Here is a 24,000-nt window from a genome sequence, read left to right on the forward strand (position 1 = left end):
GCACTAGCACTCGACACCACCAGTAACAAACACGTTACTTTGCTCACCAAAACATTTAACCCTATTAACCCTCACCAAACCAAATTTAGATTAAAGCTGCATACCGCGATTTTTGGCCCTCTAGCGGTTAATAAACAGAACTGCATGCGTCTTGCGGAAGAACATTGTAGCCGGAGCTACTTTTCTCCGTGTATGCCTATGGCGAGTCACGCAGTCTGAAATAGTCCGAATATAAACACTTATTATAAGTGTACCATAATGATTCAGGGTAAGACAAAAACAAGGTTTGGAAAATGGATTCATGTTGTACATTCTCATTATATAATTTTTGTAAATTTTGAACACAAAAAAAGTTGCAGACAGCAGCTTTAACTAAAAATATTTTTTTAAAAATTGATCAAAAATTAAAATAAAGCTAAAATAAAAGAGCAAAATAAAATAAAATAAAGCTAAATAATAAAAAAAATAAAGCTAAAATACAACAAAGCTAAAATAAAATTCGAGCAGAATAAAATAAAAAATAAAAAAACAAAATAAAATAAAAGCTAAAATAAAATAAAAGCTCAAATAAAATAAAGGTAAAATAAGCTAAAAGAAATGTTGCCTTGGCCAATAACTGACATAGAATAAGTTTAAGTTGAAGTACTAAAATTATTAAAACTGAAATTGAAATAAAAATAAAGCTAAATTAAAGGACACATCAAAATTTATCTGAGAACATAAAAAAAAAACTACATCTAATTCAATATATTACTAAATGCTGCCTGTAATAATGTATAAATAATAGTAAATTATTGCATAATTACATAATATTACAACTTATATTTGTGCAAAAAATTAAGTCAATGGATTTAAGTGCTAGTCAGAATGAGTAACACATTGTTAATAGCTGTAAAAATGTGCTACACTATGTAAAATATTCTCAAAAAATTAAGAAACTTAATGATAACTTCAAAAAGACAGCAAATACTTCAGTACAAAGCTCAATTCTCACAGTTTTCTAGTGTTTTTTTCCATTTATGTTGATAAATCTTTTATTTGTTTGTTACAATTAATAAATGAAATTATAGTCGACACATTGTCATCATATTGGAAATTACCAACAACTAAAATGTTATTATCATTGAATAAAAGATGCCATTATATTGCATTATATAATAAAACTATATGCTAATTTAGTCAGAGTAAAATTTATTAACATAAATAAATTTAAATGACCAAAAATCACAGTCAAACACTGTAAATGTTGACTTTTGACCCAAGCTGTCACAGAATCAGGTGTCTCTGTATCTCTTTATCAAAAATACATTTCCTAATCTGTGACCTTTCCATCCCGCTGACTCATACCACTGGTCCACAAGCAGATAAGATGCGGGACCTCCTATATGTGTGCATGTCAGGGTCTGTGCCGCTGGGAAGTTAATTGCGGTTGGTTTTTCAGTCAGCCCTGGACAGCTGTGAAGAGAGCTGTGGCGGTTGTACCGCGGTCAACAAGCGTTTAGAGTTAGCGATGAATAAAAGATGGCGGGAAGGCGGCTTTACGATATGTTAATGCATTATGAGCACGAAGAGTCTCCCCAATGCTGTCAGTCAGATATAAGATCCTTCTGTCAGGTTAACAAGCCGCCCCATGAAATATGCATGACAGGTTACCCCCCTCCTCCTCCATCCGTGGTTCATGCTACGACCAAACCTACTGACAGAAGAGCAGGAAATGAGAGGAGGGTAAGGACTTGTTGTCAGCTGTTTTAATTCCAGACATCTGTGTGAATTCAAGATAAATGACTAGAATATTCGACAAAACGTCAGCACTCAAGAAGCAACAGGACTCATGATCTTAACGGCCATCAAATGAACATCGGGTACAACAAAAGTAAAAAATAATATCCTAAAACCAGGGGTGGATCTGGGAAGAAAAATCGGCATAGCAAAGCTTAGCTCATGAATATTAAATTGATGACGTGTGATGATGTTTGCCCAGTAGGTATACCTGATATTTCTAGTAGGTATACCCATTTTGCCAAAATGCACAGCACACATTTATGTACATTTAGGGATGTGCCCTAATTCTGAACTTGGTAAGGTTCAGAAAATGAATATTGCATTCTACGGAGCCTCAAAAAGGACAAAGTTAGGCTTCTTGTGGTAGTCGGTTACATTAAATACTTCAGATTTCACTTATCACATTTAGATAGAGATGACGGGATGATTTGGTGCACAACCGATGCTGAGAAACGACCCATTGACAAATATCTTATCTTGTATAATGTGTGGTCAGTACCGCCGCTCCCTCACGTGTTTGCAAATTGGTAAACAAAAGTAAAAAACGAGCGAGAATTCACGAAAAAGCAATTTCAATACCCCACATATTGATAGCAAATTATATACAATATAATTACCAAACTAGATAATTGCGACGGAACGCCATCACCAGGGTCTCTGTAGAATGCGTAATTTCCTTTCCGATCACAGTATTTGGCTTCAGGGACATCCCTATAAAACCCATAATGCTCAAAATAATGAACTGCTTTGAGTAGGGTAAACCTAAATTAAACAAATTACTTCAATCAAATTAACTTTTTATGACTATTTAGAACTTTCTTTTTGTCTTGGCACGCTTTAAGTAATCTAAATTGTTTCATTGTTTCGAATTTTATGAACTTCTTTTAATTTAGACAAACTTAAATTTAACTGAAACTGGTCTGGGAATTTTATTTCCCAGCATGCTTTGCCATGACACTCAAAAGGGAGAGTAAATGCTAAAATTAAGTGTTATATAATGTTTTTTTTAATGCAAGATTAATGTTAAAGGTGCCCTAGAATTGAAAATTGAATTTACCTCGGCATAGTTAAATAACAAGAGTTCAGTACATGGAAATGACATACAGTAAGTTTCAAACTGCATTGTTTCCTCCTTCTTATATAAATCTCATTTGTTTAAAAGACCTCCGAAAAACAGGCGAATCTCAACATAACACCTACTGTTACGTAACAGTCGGGATCATTAATATGTATGACCCCAATATTTGCATATGCCAGCCCATGATCAATGCATTACACAAGCCAGTATTAACGTCTGGATCTGTGCACAGCTGAATCATCAGACTAGGTAAGCAAGCAAGGACAATAGCGAAAAATGGCAGATGGAGCAATAATAACTGACATGATCCATGATAACATGATATTTTAGTGATATTTGTAAATTGTCTTTCTAAATGTTTCGTTAGCATGTTGCTAATGTACTGTTAAATGTGGTTAAAGTTACCATCGTTTCTTACTGTATTCACAGAGACAAGAGCCGTCGCTATTTTCATTTTTTAAACACTTGCAGTCTGTATAATTCATAAACACAACGTCATTCTTTATAAATCTCTCCAACAGTGTGTAATGTTAGCTTTAGCCACGGAGCACCATCGAACTCATTCAGAATCAAATGTAAACATCCAAATAACACTGTACTTACGCGATTAGACATGTTGCATGACGAACACTTTGTAAAGATCCATTTTGAGGGTTATATTAGCTGTGTGAACTTTGTTTATGCTGTTTAAGGCAGTCGCGAGCTCGGGACCGGGAGCGCGAGGATTTAAAGGGGCCGCAGCCTGAATCGGCGCATATTTAATGATGCTCCAAAATAGGCAGTTAAAAAAATGAATTTAAAAAAAAAAAAAATCGATGGGGTATTTTGAGCTGAAACTTCACAGACACATTCAGGGGACACCTTAGACTTATATTACATCTTTTGAAAACACGTTCTACGGCACCTTTAAGCATGAGATTTAGTAGTGTTTAATGTTTAGCTTTGCTAATTTAGAAGATTTGAATTAGCTAAAGCTAGCCAAGTTTCCACTACTAAAAATATGTAAGCTGAGATTACATGATAATTTTATGTTAAATACTGTATATGAATTCGATTACTCAAATATTTCAAGTTAAGAGCAATTAAAATGTATGAGTACAAACTAAATTCTGCCAGTTCTTAAGTTTTACCAACTTATTCGGATTTACAGATTAGGGCTGTTCAATGATAATCGCGATTATTGTGTACAAAATAAGAGTCTGCGTTTACGTAATATATGTGTGTTTGTTCTGTGTATAAGTATTATGTATATATAAATACACACACATACATGTATATATTTAAGAAAAATATGCATGTATGTATAAATATATGCATATATTTATATGTGTATATATTTATATAATATATAAATGTAAATATTTTTATAGAAATATAAAATATTTTTCTTAAATATACACATGAATGTATGTTTATTTATATATACTAGTGTTGCACGATATACCGGTACTAGAAAGGTATCGCGATACCCTGCTTTTAGAAACGGTACGGTTCTTCATTTTATTAGTACCGGTACTTTGAGTGCCAGCTGTATTTCCTAATGTGCGACAGCAGGGAGCAGTGTGTGCAGCGCGCTGCTTCTGAGGCACATTGAGTGCGTGTTTATTCCTGTCAACTGCGCAACGGCAGATGCACAAAGCAAAATATGGCATTATTTTGCTTGCATTGCCGACAGTCAGGGCAAGCCCACGGACACCACAAAGCCCGTCTGCAAAATACGTTACAAAATAACGCAAGCGAAGGGAGCATCCAACTTGCCAAACATCCCGATTTGTACAGAGAATTTAAAGAGCGACAGGTTAGTGAATGTGATACCAGCGTTATGTTTGTGCTCTCAAAAATTAAATGAGTGTTATTTATATTACTCATGCAAGCAGACATCCGCAAAGAGGTGTATTATTGAGTCTAATAAGTGATATCTGGTTGCTAAAATAAAATTAATTTTAAAAAACAAATATGTGAAGGGACTATACAATTATATTAAACCAATTTATGCTTTAATAACATTGCTCTAATTATTTACAGTAATCAATATTCTCACTGTCAAAACACTTGCATGCAGGGCTTGATGACAGCCACTCCCACTAGCCACTTTGGCGAGTTGAATATAATTTAAGTTTACAGCCAAATGGTCGTTGAAGATCGTCGTAGCACAAAATTACAATCCAATCACACAATTCGTTATTTACATGCAGTTAGTGAAGGAGGGATAGGCGGAATTGCGCTGAATGACACACAACAGAAGCGCTCTCTCGCGTGCGCTCTCTCTCGCTCTCTCTCTCTCTCTGTCTGTCGCGCGCGCGATCAGTTTTCCACGCGTCTGAATAGTCAAATACACGTGCACACAGATGTCTAAATGTCCATCATGTGGAGTATCTCGCGTGAATACAGTCGGTTATGGCTTAAGTGGACGTAAACAGGTGGGTAATAACTGGATATTTGTCAGTTACGTCCATGCATTCAGCAGCCCAATTAAATAGGCCTGTCCATCATTAATGTTAATCAAACAACAAAACCTGTTAAATATGTTAAATAAACCTAGTGTATCTGAAAAAAGATTATTTTTAATTTACTACTGTTTTTGTAATTTGCTTCTTTGTTCTTTTATATAGCATAACACAAATAACTTGTTCTCATACTAGCTCATGCTCATACATTGTCCACCTCTTGCCCACCTGTACATACCAGCTGATATAAAATGTAATCTTGATTTGGGTGGTCAGTCTGCATTTAAAAGTTTGAAAGTGTTTTAAATCTTCTAAATCAAGTAAAATGACTCAAAGTAATTTAAGCATAAGAAAGTCAGCTTTAATCATATAAAATGTAATTTACCAACATCAAAATTGTGGCCAATAAAAATGCTAGCCACAGTTCTGTCATATGTTATTTATTTACTTTTCCTACTGTTTTAGGTTTTTGCCATAGTATCGTTTAAGTATCGGTATCGTGATACTGAAGTTGGGTATCGTATCGAAGTCAAAATTTTGGTATCGTGACAACACTAATATATACATAATAATTATACACAAAACAAACACACATATATTACATAAACGCAGACTCTTATTTTGTACACGATAATCGTGATTATCGTTGAACAGCCCTAATACAGATAAGCTAATATTTACATTTACATTCTGAACAAAAAATAAAATAAATATATATATATATATATTATATATATATATATATATATATATATATATATATATATATATATATATATATATATATATATACACACACAAGTATAATTTTTAGAAATCACAATGTCTCATCCTCCTCCCATTTTATTTTATTAACATTATTATATTAATTAATTAATTTAAAAAAAAATTTAAATAATAAATTAAAAATTTTGTCAAGGCAAGTACAATTTTGAACAAAAAAAATAAATAAAAGATAATCAACGCTATATACAGCTATGGAAAAAATTAAGTGACCACTTAACATTGATTTCTGAACTTGGAGTGGTCTCTTAATTTTTTCCATAGCTGTATATATAATTACATATAGATATAAAAGATATAATGTGCGCACCCACTTAAAATAGATTGAGCATGCCTGGTTAAATTGGTAAGCCCCTGCCAATTAAAAATGAAAGCAGCCTGGATGTGGCTGTCTTCTGCTGTTTTAACATACTGGTATTTCGAAACGCTGTATCAGTGATCTTAAATGAGAAAATGTCCATCAAGAGTGAAAACTGGATGAGGTGAGGAATGGCGAAGAGAGAGGGACAGAGGTGTGAGTCTTGTGATTTCTAAGCTGAAGGACATTTAGGCAGGTGAGAATGAAACTGTTGAACCGTGGACACACACCTACTGAGAATTACACACCGTTAACACTTGTCTAATGTGAGACAACCTACTTGTCTCTCCCGCACACATTCGCAGGCACATAAACAAACAGGGGAGCAAGCATCTTTGTTTTGAAGTTACAGATGAACACAGAAGACTTTGGACAAATAATGACGTTTTGGACATATAAATGCCATTTGGATGATTAAAATCCTGCCTGATATTTTTCCTCAAAAATATGTCACATTACCCAAGTAAAATGGGTCCATGTAAAACCTCCCAATGACCAATCACATATGGTAGGTAAACTTGAAGATAGTTCATAGATAAACCTAAAACCTTTGGGTTAGCAACCCAGATCTTTCATCACAATGCTTCATTACCCTTCTAGGTGTCACTCTAAGATCTCCTCTCCAAAACTTGAGGAGTAATTCTGACTAAATGTCACAAAGAAGTACAAAAGATAAATGGTGGTCAGAACTGCTTAGACTCAGATATCGGACTCAAAAATCTAACGCATACGGCAGTTTTGACGACTGCTTGACACAAAATGGATGACAGCTCCAGACTGCATTGATTCAGTCAAAAATTCCCATTTATCAAAGTGAATCTGCAATGTCAGCTCTCAGCGATGTAACCTTCAAACCTTGTGGACTTCGATACAAAGCAGCATACAGGAAGTGTCTAATGCTAAAGCGAAATATTGAGTTCTGCAAAACACAAGCGCATTTGAACGGATGATATGCAGTCAACATATCGAAACTATTCAAAGCATTTCAAGCAGCGGTATCTGATTATTACGCACCAGACAAACGTGCACACACACACGCGGTCACGGTGTCAGCACACACTGAGATGCGTGGTGGTTCTGACTGTGCCCGTAGGGGAAGATCAGTTCCGGTAAGTGGGTTACGACGGTCCTCTCCAGACAGCGGCACAGCAAGCAGCTAAATGATCAAACAGAGGGGGATTTGCCTCTCCTGTTCAGGGGGATTGGTAAGTGGAACAGGGCCGTGAAACACATACTACAATTAGTCTGGAAACTTCCTTCCCCCAGGTCAAAGGGATTACATCAGGCTTTTGTCAGGTCTGAGCCATATTTGTTTAGAAACATACGATTAAAATACTGCAGTTACATATACTTTTATAGAACATAGAAAAATAAATAATATATTATAGTACATATACTACTATATATATTGCTATATTATGTTCTCACAAAAATTGTAGTTTTAATTGTTTTTTAAAAGTTTTTTGATTCCACTAGAATAGATTATTGAGAGCAAAAAGCTGTGCTGTATGGCCAGTGCTATTGTCACCTGATGCAAAAAGTCACTGTGTTTCAAACTAATGCAAATAAATGATTTTTTGCAGAACATTTTGTAGTATGTAAGGGAAATGAGAGAGATAACGAAAGAGAGAGAGAGAGCAGCAAGACTTTTAGGGTAACGCCTCCAGCTTTCATTTTAATTAGTTTGATTGTGCATTAAATCATCAGATCCTGAAATAATAAGAGAACTGCACCTTTCCTCTCTTTCATCACCATCCTAAGGGTTGTTCCAGAAAAATATGTGCCACAATAAAACTGGCCTGTATAGAGGGCCTAAATTTATACTTTGTATTTAGCAAGACATTTCAGGACATTTCTCTTAGTTAAAGACACAGCGAGTGTGTGTGGATCAGGGCTGCTGATGTACGTTTGATCTAATATGAGTTCCACGACTAGCATCGTGTTTTACAGGTTGAAATTGTAGTATCCGATGCATCACGAGTCGAGCAGGGCCGCCAGTTGGCCTCAGGCTGTTGAAGGGAATACTGGCATGCGGGCTGAGCAATATATCAAGCAAACACCCCAATGATTCTTTAGTGAATGATGCCGGTGTTTTAAACCTAACGTAGGCAGGGACAATCAGTCTTGGCCACTACTACTAAGGATCGAACCTTAAACCTTTGTGCAAGCAGCTAGGATCCCTATCCATCGAGCTACTATCTCTTGTGTCACTCAGATTCACTGCACATGCTCCTGGATGTTTAACAGCAAAGAGGGATGGAGAGATTCACTTACTACTTGTAGGTCTCCGAGCGGATGTACTCAAAGACATGAGAGATGCCCAGCTGGAACTGGTCTGCTATGGGAATCACCCAGGAGTTATTCTCAGCCTTAAACACCTGCTTTGGGCCTGTCAGGTCCAGGTTACCTACAGACAGAGAGAGAGAGAGAGAGAGAGAGGAGGAGGAGGGGGAATTAGAGATTTACCAAAAGGGGAACAGAGAGAAGGTAAAATCAGACAGGGAGAGGAGACAAGATGAAAAAAGAGAAGATACAAGAAGAGATAAGACAATAGGATGGTGTGATGGAAAAATGAGGAGAGACAAGATGAGTAAAAAAAAGAAAAATGAGAAAAGACCAGAAAAAATAAAAAGAAGCAACAAAAAAAACACACAAATGAGATGAGAAAAGAGACACAAGGAGGAGACAATATGAGATAAGACATGAAGACATCAGATGAGATAAGATGAATGAAAAGAGAAAGGAAACAAGACAAAAAAGAAACGAGAAGACAAGATGAGATAAAATGAAGAGAAAAAGACAAAAAAGAAGAAATGAGACAAGAGAAAAGACACAATGAGATGAGATGAAATTAGATTTGAGAAGAGAAACAAGACAAAGCAAGAAATGAGAAGAGACAAGACGAGACATGAAGAGACAAGATGAGATTAAATGAAAATAGCAGGAAAAAAAAACAAGAAAAGTGACATAAGAGACAAGAGATAAGAAAATTAGTTGAGAGAAAAACAAGACAAACGAAAAGAGATAAGATAAGTTATGAGGAAAAAGGCAAGAAAGAAGAGATAAGATGAGAAAAGAAAAGTAACAAGAGATGATGAGATGAGAAAAGAAACAAGAGATGAGAAGAAAAACAAGAAATGAGAAAAAAACAAGAGATGAAATGAGATGAGAAACAGATGAGATAAGAGAAAGAGATGAAAAAAGAGATGAAAAAAGAAACCAGAGATGAGAAAAGAGAAGAGAGATGAGGTGAGAAACAAGACATGAGAAAAGAAACAAGAAATGAGATGAGAAACTAAATGAGATGAGAAACAAGAGATGAGAAGAGAAACAAGAAATGAAAAACAAGAGATGAAATGAGATGAGAAACAGATGAGATGAGAAGAGAAATTAGATGACACGACATGAGAAGAGAAACCAGAGATGAGATGATAAAAGAGAAGAGATGAGAAACAAAAGATGAAATGAGAAAAGAAACAAGAGATGAGAAAATAAGATGAAATGAGATGACATGAGAAGAGAAACAAGAGATGAAATGAGATGAGAAACAGATGAGATGCGAAGAGAAATGAGATGAGATGACATGAGAAGAGAAACAAGAGATGAGAAAAGAAACAAGAAATGAGATGAGAAACAAAACTAGATGAGATGAGAAACAAGAGATGAGAAGAGAAGAGAAACAAGAGATGAGAAAAGAAACAAGAGATGAGGAAAAAAACAAGAGATGAAATGAGATGAGAAACAGATGAGATGCAAAGAGAAATGAGATGAGATGACATGAGAAGAGAAACAAGAAATGAAAAAAGAAACCAGAGATGAGATGATAAAAAGAAGAGAGGAGAAACAAAAGATGAGATGAGAAAACAAGAGATGAGAAGAAAAACGAGATGAGAAACAAAGAGATGAAATGAGAAAAGAAACCAGAGATGAGATGAGAAAAGAGAAGAGAGGAGAAACAAAAGATGAGATGAGAAAAGAAAAGAAACAAGAGATGAGAAGAAAAACGAGATGAGAAAAAAAATGAGATGAAATGAGATGAGAAACAGATGAGATGTGAAGAGAAATGAGATGAGATGACATGAGAAGAGAAACAAGAGATGAGAAAAGAAACAAGAAATGAGATGAGATGAGAAATGAAACTACATGAGATGAGAAACAAGAGATGAGAAGAGAAGAGAAACAAGAGATGAGGAAAAAAACAAGATGAAATGAGATGAGAAACAGATGAGATGCGAAGAGAAATGAGATGAGATGACATGAGAAGAGAAATAAGAAATGAAAAAAGAAACCAGAGATGAGATGATAAAAAGAAGAGAGGAGAAACAAAAGATGAGATGAGAAAACAAGAGATGAGAAGAAAAACGAGATGAGAAAAAAATGAGATGAAATGAGATGACGTAAGAGAAACAAAGAGATGAAATGAGATGAGAAACAGATGAGATGCGAAGAGAAATGAGATGAGATGACATGAGAAGAGAAACAAGAGATGAAAAAAGAAACAAGAGATGAGATGAGAAAAGAGAAGAGAGGAGAAACAAAAGATGAGATGAGAAAAGAAACAAGAGATGAGAAGAAAAACAAGATGAGAAAAAAAATGAGATGAAATGAGATGAGAAACAGATGAGATGCGAAGACATGAGAAGAGAAACGAGATGAAAAAAGAAACAAGAGATGAGAAAAGAAACAAGAAATGAGATGAGAAACAAGAGATGAGATGTCTTATCTCATCTTGTCTCACTCATTTCTTGCTCTGTCTTGTTTCTTTTTTTTTGTCTGAGAGGAGAGGACATGGCAAAAGAGGACCAGAAGTGAAGAGACAAAATGAGAAGAAAAGAGACGAGAGATGACACGTGACGACACAAGACCAGAAGAGAACCGGTTCACAGCGTGCAGAAGGAACAGTACAGGTCAAAGTGCTAATATGGCTCATCTCAGCTCACAAGGGGGCTAATTAAATAGTTTCTGATTAGCAAGTGTTGAGCGGCCTGTCAAAGAGGGGGTGAAATTAAACCTGGACCCCAGCACACAATTCCACACCTCACAGACGCAGTCAGACATGACCATCAGTGTAAATCAGCCCTGAACCTAAAAGACCTAGACCTATATGAACAACTATTTCAGATCTCAACGGTCGAGCAGACGTCTGCTGGTCCAGGTTCAATTTCCACCCTCCTCTTCCTCTTTTCATTTCAACATTTTAAACAGTTTATAGCATCAGCTTTACACATGAGATGCTCTGAATGGTAAAGACGGTCTATCTGTCCTCTTTGCACACTCCCGTTCACATCCCTCGCTTTTTCCTCCTCTCCTTTTCCTTTCCTGCTCTTGGCATGTGCGCTTGGTTGCTCCTTGTTAGCTGGGCTCTCCACTCACACACATACACACATCTTAACGAGGCTGGTCTGTGGAGTGGGATTACAGGGACATGACAGAGGGGTCCTAATAAGCTACACACAGGAAGAGTCTGCCCTACAGAGTGCACAGGACAAAGACCTGCTGACCAGAGCGTTCACACACACCTAGAACGCCAATAAGAAGTGCCAATTGCTAAAACACTACATAAGTCATAAAACAAAAATTTGAAGACAATACGAGTGCTGTTTGCCTGTGCAAAACTCTCGGTCATGTGGTAGTGGGGTGGTTGAGGTCGTTGTGGTTCAAGTGTTTCAAATGTTTTCGTGTATTGCGGTGTTGCTTGGGCATTTGCTAGGGTGTTTGATCTTGACTGGAACACAGGCAACACTTAAAAAAAAAAAAAAAGCACTCAGGTGGTATTTAATGAATTGCTTTATGGTTGTTTACTGGCCAATTCAAAAGATCCCACCCCCAATCCAAGCTGCTGCTATGCAGTTGCTAAGGTGTTTTAAGTGTTTTTAGCTATGCAGTTGATATTTGTTGCTTGTTTCAACCACATATACGGGACAAATTCAAGCCAACAACGGCAATTTTTTTTTAATGTTTAACCCTTAAATGCATACCTCGGGTCTTTAGTGACCCGGGACGTCATTCATTACCCTCCTCCTCGTTCATTTTTTAAAGTTAGACATCAACCTTCTTGGTATTCCTCAATCAATTCATTATAAAGAATATAACAAGAAAAAAAAATCATAAAATTATAAAAGAATGCCTATTTTTGTATTAATTATTTGTAAAAATGGTATAGGGTTGCAAACGACCCGAGGTGTGTATGAGTGTACGTATATTTTTTCTGCACAACAATAATTGAATCTTAGATGACAGAATAAGTGCAATTCACCTTTATTCCACAAGGTGGCAATGATACACAATGCTGAAGTGACGACTCATTTAGACAGAAAACGAAATAATAAGAAAAACATGAAATGGCTCAGCGATTTACTGCAGAGCAAGTACTGAAGGCAATAAAATATGACTGTAACTGTTACAGGATGAATCTGGTGAAGCGGTTAGTGATCGAAATATTGATTTTGAAGATGTTGAAAATTATATAGTTCTGAGAATACGTTTGAGATCGCGAATGGGCTCATATTCGTGACCTCAAACATAAAACTAGCCTATTATTTGCTGAATTTACTGGCAAATGAGCTCTGACGAGGACAGTGATGATGGCATAAAACATCTGCTCAAACGGAGCCCTTTCAAGCTCCAAAAAGTAACAAAATACAATTTATTTTATTCTTCTGTAATTGTTACTCTAATATCAGAGGAGTTTTATATTATCGCGACAGGTAGAGATCCTTCCATGTTAGATATAGATCTGGGTCGAATATGCAAGAATGATTGGCGAAACAGTCATGCATTTAAGGGTTAAAAATGATTGGGAATTTATAAGCCGCTTTCTCCACATACCCTTCACACGACATTTATATGACACTTAAGGTGAGTGCTGACATAATGTTGGAATACCAGTGCACTAGAATCATAGATTAAACTGTTGGGATGGAACAAGACAGGAGGAAAAACTACTGTCAGAAGGGCAGTTGGTGTGTGTGTGTGGAGTTTTTCCCAAAGTGAAGTCACTCAGGTAGAGAGCAGTTCGACCTGGGTTGACCCCAGCAATACCACTCTGAGGTGTGATCCAACCCAGAGCTTCCATCCAATCACATGAGAGATGACAAATCTGCAGCCAATTAGAATGCATAGTAGGGTGACCATCCATTTATTACTCTGTTGCAGGACAGTGTGATTTTGCGGGACACGTGTGTGTGAGAGATGACTATTATTATACTATGTAAATACTGATTTACTTTAGTTGGAAAGCCTATTTGCCATCATGTTGATAACGTTTTAAATAGCCAAATAAGCTTTGTCAATTTTGACTGGTACTCAATTTGCCTAGGTTTGAGCTACACTCTGTAATTTACTCTACAGGACCTATTCAGTCTGCTAAATACAAAGTTCTGTCATGAAACTCTAGATGGCACAGGCTAATAGGTCCTTAACTCAATCTGCTTTCATTCACAACATTCTCTATAGGGTACAGCTGATGTAACAGAAACCAATGAGCTCACTGCTCAACCTTCAAATAAATACTTGCTGTAGCAGTTGCAGTGCACTTTCAGAAACCCTCCATCTTCCCCAGCTCCACCTGTATAGATCTGCTACGGATAATTAATGTATGCTATTTTACCGGTTCAGTGCATCTTGAACTTGTTGTTTTTTGTTGGATCTGAAAGTTTTTTATCAGGACGTTCTTGTCCAGTATCTAGAAGAAGTCTAGTCTGGTGTAGTTGCATTTAACATCTTTTTATGAGGTCCACACTGGTTCCTTGCTTGGTCCGCGCAGTCGTCATCAGTTGAAAAACCCTCTCTATGAATGTGTTTTGGTTATTTTCCTGCTCTAGCTAGAACATGACAGCTACACAAATGGATTTTTAAACACCAATCACAATTTTTAATATTATATTTGTTTGTATTGGATTGTGGTATTGTAATTTCAGGGAAGAAAAACAATATAGATGTAACTGAAAGTCTTGCAGGATGCGGGAAAAAGCTTCCAATTTCGGGACTGTCCCGGCATGGTGGTCACCCTAATGCACAGCTATGTCTGTAAGTGTAAGTGTGGATGTTTTATTGGTTGAGGAGCGTGTGTATTAGTTTGCATTCCCATCCACCAATCACTGCACTCCAGTTTTAAGGTCAGGCTTTGATTGGTTTTTAGGAATACATGTTGGCCCGGGAACATGTGTTGCGCACAAGGACATGTTCATGTCTTACCAAGTTCAGGAGGGAGTACAGTGAGTCTGTTTCCTTGAATGTGAAGTTCCTTCAGCTGAGCCAGATCTCCGATCTCTTTGGGTAGAGAGATGAGGTCATTGTCCCTCAAGCTCAACTGAAAAAAAGAGAGGTTTTTTTAAAGGAGAAAAGTTATATAATTAACCTTATTTACTTTCTTAATAAATGTCACTGGTCTTACTGAGCATGATTATATATATGACATGTTCCTGGGTCAACATATTTTGTTTGAACATTATTCCCGTTCGAAAATTTTGTCCTAATCATATCCTTACTCCTAAACCTAACCCTACCAATAAGATATCCCTAAAATTAGAGGGAAATGATAGGTGAATAGCACTAATGTAGAAGCACCTGATCCTGGTTATAAGCTTAAACTTGACATTAACTGTAAACTTGTCTCTCAAAACTTGGTTGAGTGGAATGATGTTTCAGGATCAACAAAGATGTTATACTTGGTAAAATCATGTTCATCATATATATATATATATATATATATATATATATATATATATATATATATATATATATATATATATATATATATATATATACACACACATAAATACATACATGTGACTATACTTTTAAAACAGGTTATATGTTTCTGGTGCAATGTCTTGTCCCATGGATACATGCAATTTGTGTGTTTATACAGCAAGCCAAAATTATTTTCTGTGGTAACTGACAGCATGTCACATGAGTGCACCATTTAATATACTAACACCTGTATTTTAAAAATCATAGGTGTTATTACACCCATATTTTAACACAACACCAAACCAAAATAGTTGATTACTTTTAAGTATACAGTTGTAATTATCAGCTGTTTTATGTGACTGTGACCCTGCATTGAGTCCGATCCTAGCGAGCACAGGGGTGAAGATCAGCCTCTAAATCACCTCTCACCACGTCTGATAAAGAACACACGCCGCGGAGAATAAATCCAACACACACGGCACAGAGCACCGCCACAAAAGCAATTGATTTCAGAGGGAATTTAGATAAATTACTCACTATCTGTAGCTTGGCCAGCTTGCCAATGTCTGGGGGCAAAATCTCAAAATCGTTGTCACTGAGATAGAGCGCACGCAGGGTGGCTGAAATGAGAGAGAGAAGTGTGTGTGTGTGTTAGAGGAGTATTGCAAACACTGATCGATAGAAATGGTCATCTCTGATTGATACAGCATGGCTACAATCTTACACCCAAGCACACACACAATATCAACAGATCGACAAAAGGCATCAAAAATACACTTACGCTGTGTACTTAGGCGCCACATGGGATAAATACATGGGCAAACATTCAGAAAAGCAATAACCAATTGAATAAACGTAAATAATTTTCTGAACAAAAATCATTTTCAAATCCTACACAAACAGGGCCACAGCTAACAAGTATTATGATTAGGGTTGCAAAGGAGCGGAAAGTTTCCATGGGAACTTAACCCTGGGAATTTTGGAAATATTCCAAGAAATGTATATAAAATGTATCATATACAAACATAAATATAAACATTTTGTTTGGTCATAATAACATGAAATAACAGTTATTTCTTTTTTGCATCCAATTAATTCTAATTTAGTAAATATGTAATTTAAATTTTTTTTTTAATGCAGCAATTGTTATGCTTGTGTCATTTATTTCCCTGTCACATGATCCTTCAATAATCATTCTAATATGCTGATTTGATACTATCAATTATCAATGTTGGAAACAGTTGTGCTGCTTAATATTATTTTGGAACCTGGGATATTTTTTTTTTTTTTCAGGATTCATTGATGTATAAAAAGTTAAAAAGAACAGCATTTATTCAAATATAATTTTTTTCTAACAATGCTTTAATATCACTTTTTTTTTATCAATTTCACACATCCTTGCTGAATAAAAGTATTAATTTATTTAAAAAAAGAAATAAAAAAAATTACTGACCCCAAAATTTTGAACAGTAGTGTATCTTGTTACAAAAGATTTTTATTTTAAATAAATACTGTTCTTTAGCTTTTTATTCATCAAAGCATTCTGAAAAAAGTATCACAGGTTATAAAAATACTGCTAAAGAGGATGTTTTGTTTTATACATTTTTTGCAATATTACTTGAAACTGTCTTTACTAACTGATAAAAGACTATTTATTAGGTGCACTGAAAGTAATAATATTAATATACATCAACTGTGCACGAGGTAAGGCCTTAAAAACATCAGCCAATCGTTTACATGATCATCGCGTAAACGATTGGCCCTCTGGCTTGTCAATCACTGCCGTGACGTTCCTTGTGAGAGACGTGCGCGGCTGCGCTCTCCAGTAACTTTCCACACTCTATATGCGCCGCATGCAGTGTTTTTGTCAGGAAACAGGAGAAACAACTGCAGATTATGAGTTACCTGCGGTGAGTCCGACATAATGAATCCACTAACACGACACAGCGAATGCCGGTGGTAAACACTCATGTTCCAATATTCGTGCACGAGTTTTGGGAGGCGTTCCCTCGAAATGAGCTGTGAAGGAGGGGGGATGTTCTTACGCATGCGCTCATTTCAAAAACTCACTAACAGTCTTTGGTTTCTCAGTCGACGAAAAGATCACAGCAGCACAACTGTTTCCAACATTGACAATTGAGTATCAAATTAGAATTTTAGAACGATTTCTGAAGGATCATGTGACACTGAAGATTGGAGCTGAAAATTCAGCTTTGCATCACAGAAATAAATTATATTTTAATGTATATTAAATTAAGCAAATTCCCTGTTTATTCCCTTTAATTCCCGTTATTTCCCATATATTCCCATTAATTCCCATATATTGCCGTTAATTCCCATAGAAAGTTTCCAGCCTTGAAAATTTTGCAACCCTAATTTTGATGATCTAAATCTGAGATTTTTCAAAAGTCACTTTTCACTTCTTGTCCATCCAATGTTAAAGCAACAGCAACACAATCATATCCATTTCTACCTGTTTTAGAAGTCAGAGTCAATATCACAGCCTATATGACAGTCACTCCAAACAGCACTGATAAATAGAGGTTTGGGAGTGTGTGTGTGTGTGTGTGTGTGTGTGGTTAGAGATCAGAGATCTTGATTAATGTTAAGATGGTGCTTTCATTATGTGGCTGCCATTAAAATAACAGGTTATTAGAGCCCATCACTGCTCATCAGTATCCTCTGACGGGCCCAGCTGATTGGACTGATGAGGATTAGATGATGAAGTTAACAGTTATTTTGTTTGCATATTGTTAGTATGTAGTCTAGTCCTCCTTGCAGCTTATTCTGGCAAAGAACTACCCAAATTGACATGAAGCAGTCTATTATTTCAGCAACCAACCACAATTCATGAATATATGACGTGTCACATGAGATCATTCGGTTTTGTTTTAGCATTTAAAAAAGCTTGATGCTAGTCGCTATTCACTAAAAAACATTCATTAAAAATTGCCCTTTTGTGGTCCATAAAGAAAAAAGGGCATATGGCATAAGAACACCAGGGTGAGAAATGTATGACTTCATTTTCATTTTAGGGTGAACTTTCCCTTTAAATCAGACTGATAAATGTAACTTTGTTTTAAGGCAAACAAGTAAAATCATGTGTGAACACACAGGCTTTTATTTTGTTTGCCTTAAAACAAAGTTGTAAACTGACACGTGTAAATTGCCAGCTAATCAGAATGTAGATTTCACCTTTCTACATTTCTTTTTATTTTAGTTTGGAATATGCATCAAGTATTCTATGAACAGTAGGTTATACTGCTAATACATTGCGAGTGTTGTAGACTTACTGAGGTAAAAGAAATTCCCGGGCAGTGAGGACTCGTTCAGATTGTTGTACGTCAGATCCAGAACCTCCAGTGCCGGAAGAGATCCAAACCCTCGTGGAAGAGTGCTCAACCTGTTCATCCTACACATGAAGACAATAAAATGCCATTTTAACCAAATCATCAGCTTCAAACAAAAACGAGCAGACAAGCAGACTTATAAAACACCCGTCAATCCTTGACACAGGATTGAAAATCCATAGCCGTCCTACTCTGAGACATGAGACAGAGACATGCAGTGTGCACAGATCCATCTCACTGATTTTGATTGATATTTCAAACGCAACACAGATTTATAACACAACTCAACAGATCTTCTCACATTTATAATCTTAAAGTTAAATACAGAGGGGTTCAAAAGTCTGAGATCACTAGTGAAAGTGTGAAATCACTTGCATTTTTAATTTTATTAATTTTACACAACATTTTCGATTACCAATTATATGATCAGCATAACAATGAGTTCAAAAATTGAACGGAGAAAAAAAAAGATTTTAAGAAAGTCTTAGTATTTCATTTGTCTTTAATGACTGAAAATTCTTATTGATTTTATGTCATAAATGTTTTGTTTTTAATTGGCCAAATTCCTTTTTTTCTAATTTAAAGATTTAAATTTCACTATCATGCAAAAGTTTGAGATCAGAATTTTTTTTAAAGAAATAATACCTATTCAGCAAGTATCCAATAAATTCAAAAGTGACAGAAGATATGTATAATGTTGCAAAAGATTTATATTTCAAATAAATGCTGTCTATTTATCAAAGAATACTGAAAGAAATGATGAAAATAATAATAAAAGCACCAAATCAGCATATTAGAATGATTTCCAAAGAATCATGTGACATTGAAAACTGGAGTAATGATGCTGAAAATTCAGCTTTGCATCACAGGAAAAAAATACATTTTAAAATATAATTCAAATATTCATTTTTTTTATATTGTAAAAATACTTCACAATATTACTGTATTTTTTGATCAAATAAAAGCAGCTTTGGTGAGAATAAGAGACTTCAATCGACAAAAAAAATCCCAGATTTTCAATGGTCTCAGACATTTAGACACCACTGTTTATATATATAACTCAAGGTATTTCTTTATGAAAGTTTAATGTTCAACTAGTTCACCAATATTAAAAAAGTGTTGTGTCTGTAAATGTTAAAATCATATTCGCCCTTGAAAGGTAATGGATTAAATTTTGGCTGAAAACTTCAGACAGAGAACATGGAATCTGAAATTAGAAATGCTCAAGGTGCCCGACGACGTGGATAAAACACGAGAGAGAGAAAAAGAGAGAGGGGCGCCCAAATCAGATGCTGATTAACTCTTGCTTATTTAAGCGTCTCTGCTCCATCTCTTTCTTTCTTGGTTTCCATGAAGACACTGAAACTTTAGCAAAAGATTTTAAAGAAACAAACAAATTGATCCCGCCACATGTTTGTGAAGCAATTACCCAAGAAGGGGAATTGTTTTGACAAATGAGATCAGGATAACGGGGCAGCCACACGCTCGCACACACATCCTCACGTTTGAGTCGGGAGTAGCGGCCGGGAATACAACAAGCCGGCTTATGTTTTCAAGATTATGTGTAGAAATGGTGCGACTGACAGCAAATCGATAAAAATGTGCGGTGTCAGACGCAGGGCAGATTGTGCCGTGCTTTAATCCTGCGTGACATTGCGGAGGCTCCACCCTCTGAGGAGAAGGAGAACCCTCGGGATTCAGGTGGGGCTCAGGTGGGCTCTAAACACCAGGGGATGACCAGATGACCAGGGATGAAGAGTGTCAGAGAGGAATAAGAACAGAGGAAGACAGCAGCAATGCCACTGTCAAGGCTTCTTAACCTCACAAAAGAGGATAGAAGACCATTCCTAAACCAGATATACTTTGATAACCAGGAGATAACAGTGTCTGATCAAAAACATGCACTTAAAGGCACAATATGTAAGATTTTTGGATAAAAATATCCCAAAACTACAAGAACAGTTATATATTATTTCTAAAAGAATGTTTAAATTCAGACAAATGAACAATTTTAACCAGGACACGGACATTGATAGGCGACGTTTCCGTGCGTCGCCTATCAATAATATCATACCCGCATATTACAGTAATGTTAATACAATTTTAAAGGTGCCCTAGAACTTCTTTAAGTCTAAGGTGTCCTCTGAATGTGTCTGTGAAGTTTCAGCTCAAAATACCCCATAGATTTTTTTGTATTCATTTTTTTAACTGCCTATTTTGGGGCATCATTAACTATGCACCGATACATAGGGTGCGGCCCCTTTAATTCTCCCCCTCCCCCGGAGCTCGCGCTTGCCTTGAACAGCATAAACACAGTTTACACAGCTAATATAACCCTCAAAATGGGTCTTTACAAGATGTTCGTTATGCATGCTGCTTGCATACATCGGATCATGTAAGTATAGTATTTATTTGGATGTTTACATTTGATTCTGAATGAGTTTGATAGTGCTGTGTGGCTAAAGCTAACATTACACACTGTTGGAGAGATTTATAAAGAATGAAGTTGTGTTTATGAATTATACAGACTGCAAGTGTTTAAAAATGAAAATAGCGACGGCTCTTGTCTCCGTGAATACAGTAAGAAACTATGGTAACTTTAATCACATTTAACAGTACATTAGCAACATGCTAACAAAACATTTAGAAAGACAATTTACAAATATCACTAAAAATATCATGTTATCATGGATCATGTCAGTTATTATTGCTCCATCTGCCATTTTTCGCTGTTGTCCTTGCTTGCTTACCTAGTCTGATGATTCAGCTGTGCACAGATCCAGACGTTAATACTGGCTGCCCTTGTGTAATGCCTTGAACATGGGCTGGCATATGCAAATATTGGAGGCGTACATATTAATGATCCCGACTGTTACGTAACAGTCGGAGTTATGTTGCGATTCGCCTGTTCTTCGGAGGTCTTTTAAACAAATGAGATTTATATAAGATGGAGGAAACAATGGAGTTTGAAACTCAGTGTATGTCTTTTCCATGTACTGAACTCTTGTTATTCAACTATGCCAATATAAATTCAATATTTAATTCTAGGGCACCTTTAATACATTAGCTCATCCATGAATGTGATTTCTGCCCGAGTCCCTTTGGTTTCTTTTCAACCGGCTGTAGACGTGAAGACAACACCTCCCATGATTCCACCAAATCAAGGCATCACAAAGCTGCGCCTTTGTTTTGAATAAGTGACATCTAGCGGCGAAAAATTACATATTGCACCTTTAATGCAGACATGATCTTTGGGAACTATTTCTGACCCAGAAATTAGCAGATTTTTGGTTCAGAAAATCAGAGGATACGGAAGGAGAAAATACAATAGGAGCGAGCAGAGAAGACGAGAGGAGAAGATACTAGAGGCAGGAAGAGGAAGGGAAAGGAAGGAAAAAGAGGAGTGAAAAACCAAGATGAAAAATATGAGAAGAGAGATGAGAAAAAAAGTCAAGAAGAAAGATAAGACAAGAAGAGAACAGACATGAACACAAGAAGAGTCAAGATGAGAGAAGAGGATATGAGAGGAAAAGAGATGAAATTACAAGATACAGGAGGAAAAAAATGGGACAAAATGAGACAAAATAAAACAAATTGAAACAAAAAACAAAATGAGAAGTTAAGAAGAGACAAGACAAGAAGTGAACAGATATGGACAGAGGAAAAGAGACAGGAAAAGACAAGTGGAGAAGAAAAGAGATAAAAGGATACAAAAGGAAAAGATGAAATTATAAGAGATAGGAGACAAAAGAAGAAATGAAAAGAGAGGAGAGGAAAGGAAAGAAGAGGAGTTAGAAGAAGAGACAATACGAAACAAAACAACACAAAGGAGGGAAAGTAGAGATGAGATGAGACGAGATCAAACAAGTTGAGAAGAGATGAGAAAAGAAGAGATAAGATGAGAGGAAGGAAAAGGGGAGGAGTAAAAAACCATGACGAAAATATGAGGAGAGATGAGTCGACAAGAGAGACGAGAAACAAAGAGAGATAAGAAGAGAAGAGAACAGACGTGAAGAGAAGAGTTAAAGAAAAGAGACAAGTGGAGATACAAGAGGAGAAGAGATGAAAGTATAATAGACAACAGACGAAATGAGAACGTAACAAAACAAATAAAAGATAAAACAAAGGGGCAAAAGTAGAGAAGAGGCAAGGTGAGAAAAGACAAAACAAACTGAGAAGAGATGGATTTGACTAACCCAAGGTTCAGATGTTTAAGTTTCTGAAGGCTGCTGATCTGAGTTGGAAGCTCCTCAATCTGGTTATTGAACATATTCAACACCTCCAAGTTCTTCAGGTCTGCAATGTTTGGAGGCACACCTGAAAGAGAGAGAGAGAGAGTTGGTAAGGATAAATAAATCAACGAGAACAACTTTAGTTCTGCAGGTATCATCAATCTCATCAATCAAAGCGTTACAATTGACTGTATTATAATCACCAATACAATCTTCAAGCTAAAGCATTCCCAAACGAGAGATGAGGTCTAATGAACAGAGGCTGAAGGTTTGACCTGCCGAGGTTTAACGGCTAATTATCAGAGTCAGCAGATAAACGTCCCGTCTTTGATGGCTCAATTATGGGTCACTCCCTCAGCGATAGATTTGACACTTTAACGATGGAGGCCTTAGCATAACAGATCATGAGCACCCCTCCCTCCCCTCCTGCAAGGCCATCCTGCCCCCTTCTGCTGTCGACAGAGATCGATGGGCTGAACAGGCGCTCTATCCGATTACTGGCTGATCAATGGCCCCTCATTACGGAGGAGGGGAGGTGGGAGAGGTTTACACAAACAGCATGACACGAATACCTCCAGAGAGATCAACGAGAGCAGCTCCGCGCCAGACACGGAGGAACAAATGATTCAGCCGTCACACAAACAATTCAAAACTCCAACAACGAAACAAGCATGAATGCACATGCTCTCACAGCCCTCTTCAGCACATGTGCTTGCTGAGAAACATAGATATCACTTTATGATAAACATACACTAATAGCAGATTAATTTAATACTACTTCCACTACTGCGATTTATTTTTTTATATTATTATTAATACATTAATTTGTTATTAGTGAATGTTTATTGTAAAGTGATACCCATGTTTCTTTTTAAAAATATAATAATAGTAAAATTAGTGATGTCAAATCGATTAATTGCATCTAACAAGTTTGTGTTTACATAATTTATATATATATATTATGTCTGTGTGTATATATATATATATATATATGTATTTTTGTGTACATATATAAATGTAATAATGTATATACAAACACATTATGTAAACACAAACTTATGATAGATACGATGAATCGATTTGACAGCACTCATTTTAATATTAATATATATTATTATGTAAATTTTGTGTTTACATAATATGTGTTTGTATATATATTATATTTTTATATATTTTTTTTCTGTGTTTGTGTGTGTATATATATATATATATATATATATATATATATATATATATATATATATATATATATATATATATATATATATATATATAT

General features: G+C 36.0%; 1 protein-coding gene across 2 annotated transcripts in view; it reads right to left on the minus strand.

Moving 5' to 3' along the window:
* The window catches only part of rsu1 (Ras suppressor protein 1), a 46,003-nt gene that overhangs the window by 15,102 nt on the left and 6,901 nt on the right, over positions 1-24,000 (minus strand). For both annotated transcript variants that reach the window (XM_067378439.1, XM_067378440.1), the window contains exons 4-8: positions 22,689-22,809; positions 18,436-18,554; positions 15,680-15,762; positions 14,645-14,759; positions 8,723-8,855 (exon numbers count right to left, since the gene is read on the minus strand). In XM_067378439.1, the coding sequence (XP_067234540.1) occupies positions 8,723-8,855; positions 14,645-14,759; positions 15,680-15,762; positions 18,436-18,554; positions 22,689-22,809 (571 nt within the window). The remainder of the gene's footprint in view (positions 1-8,722; positions 8,856-14,644; positions 14,760-15,679; positions 15,763-18,435; positions 18,555-22,688; positions 22,810-24,000) is intronic.

Source organism: Chanodichthys erythropterus, chromosome 23 (assembly GCF_024489055.1).
Source record: "Chanodichthys erythropterus isolate Z2021 chromosome 23, ASM2448905v1, whole genome shotgun sequence".
Classification (NCBI taxonomy): Eukaryota; Metazoa; Chordata; class Actinopteri; order Cypriniformes; family Xenocyprididae; genus Chanodichthys; species Chanodichthys erythropterus.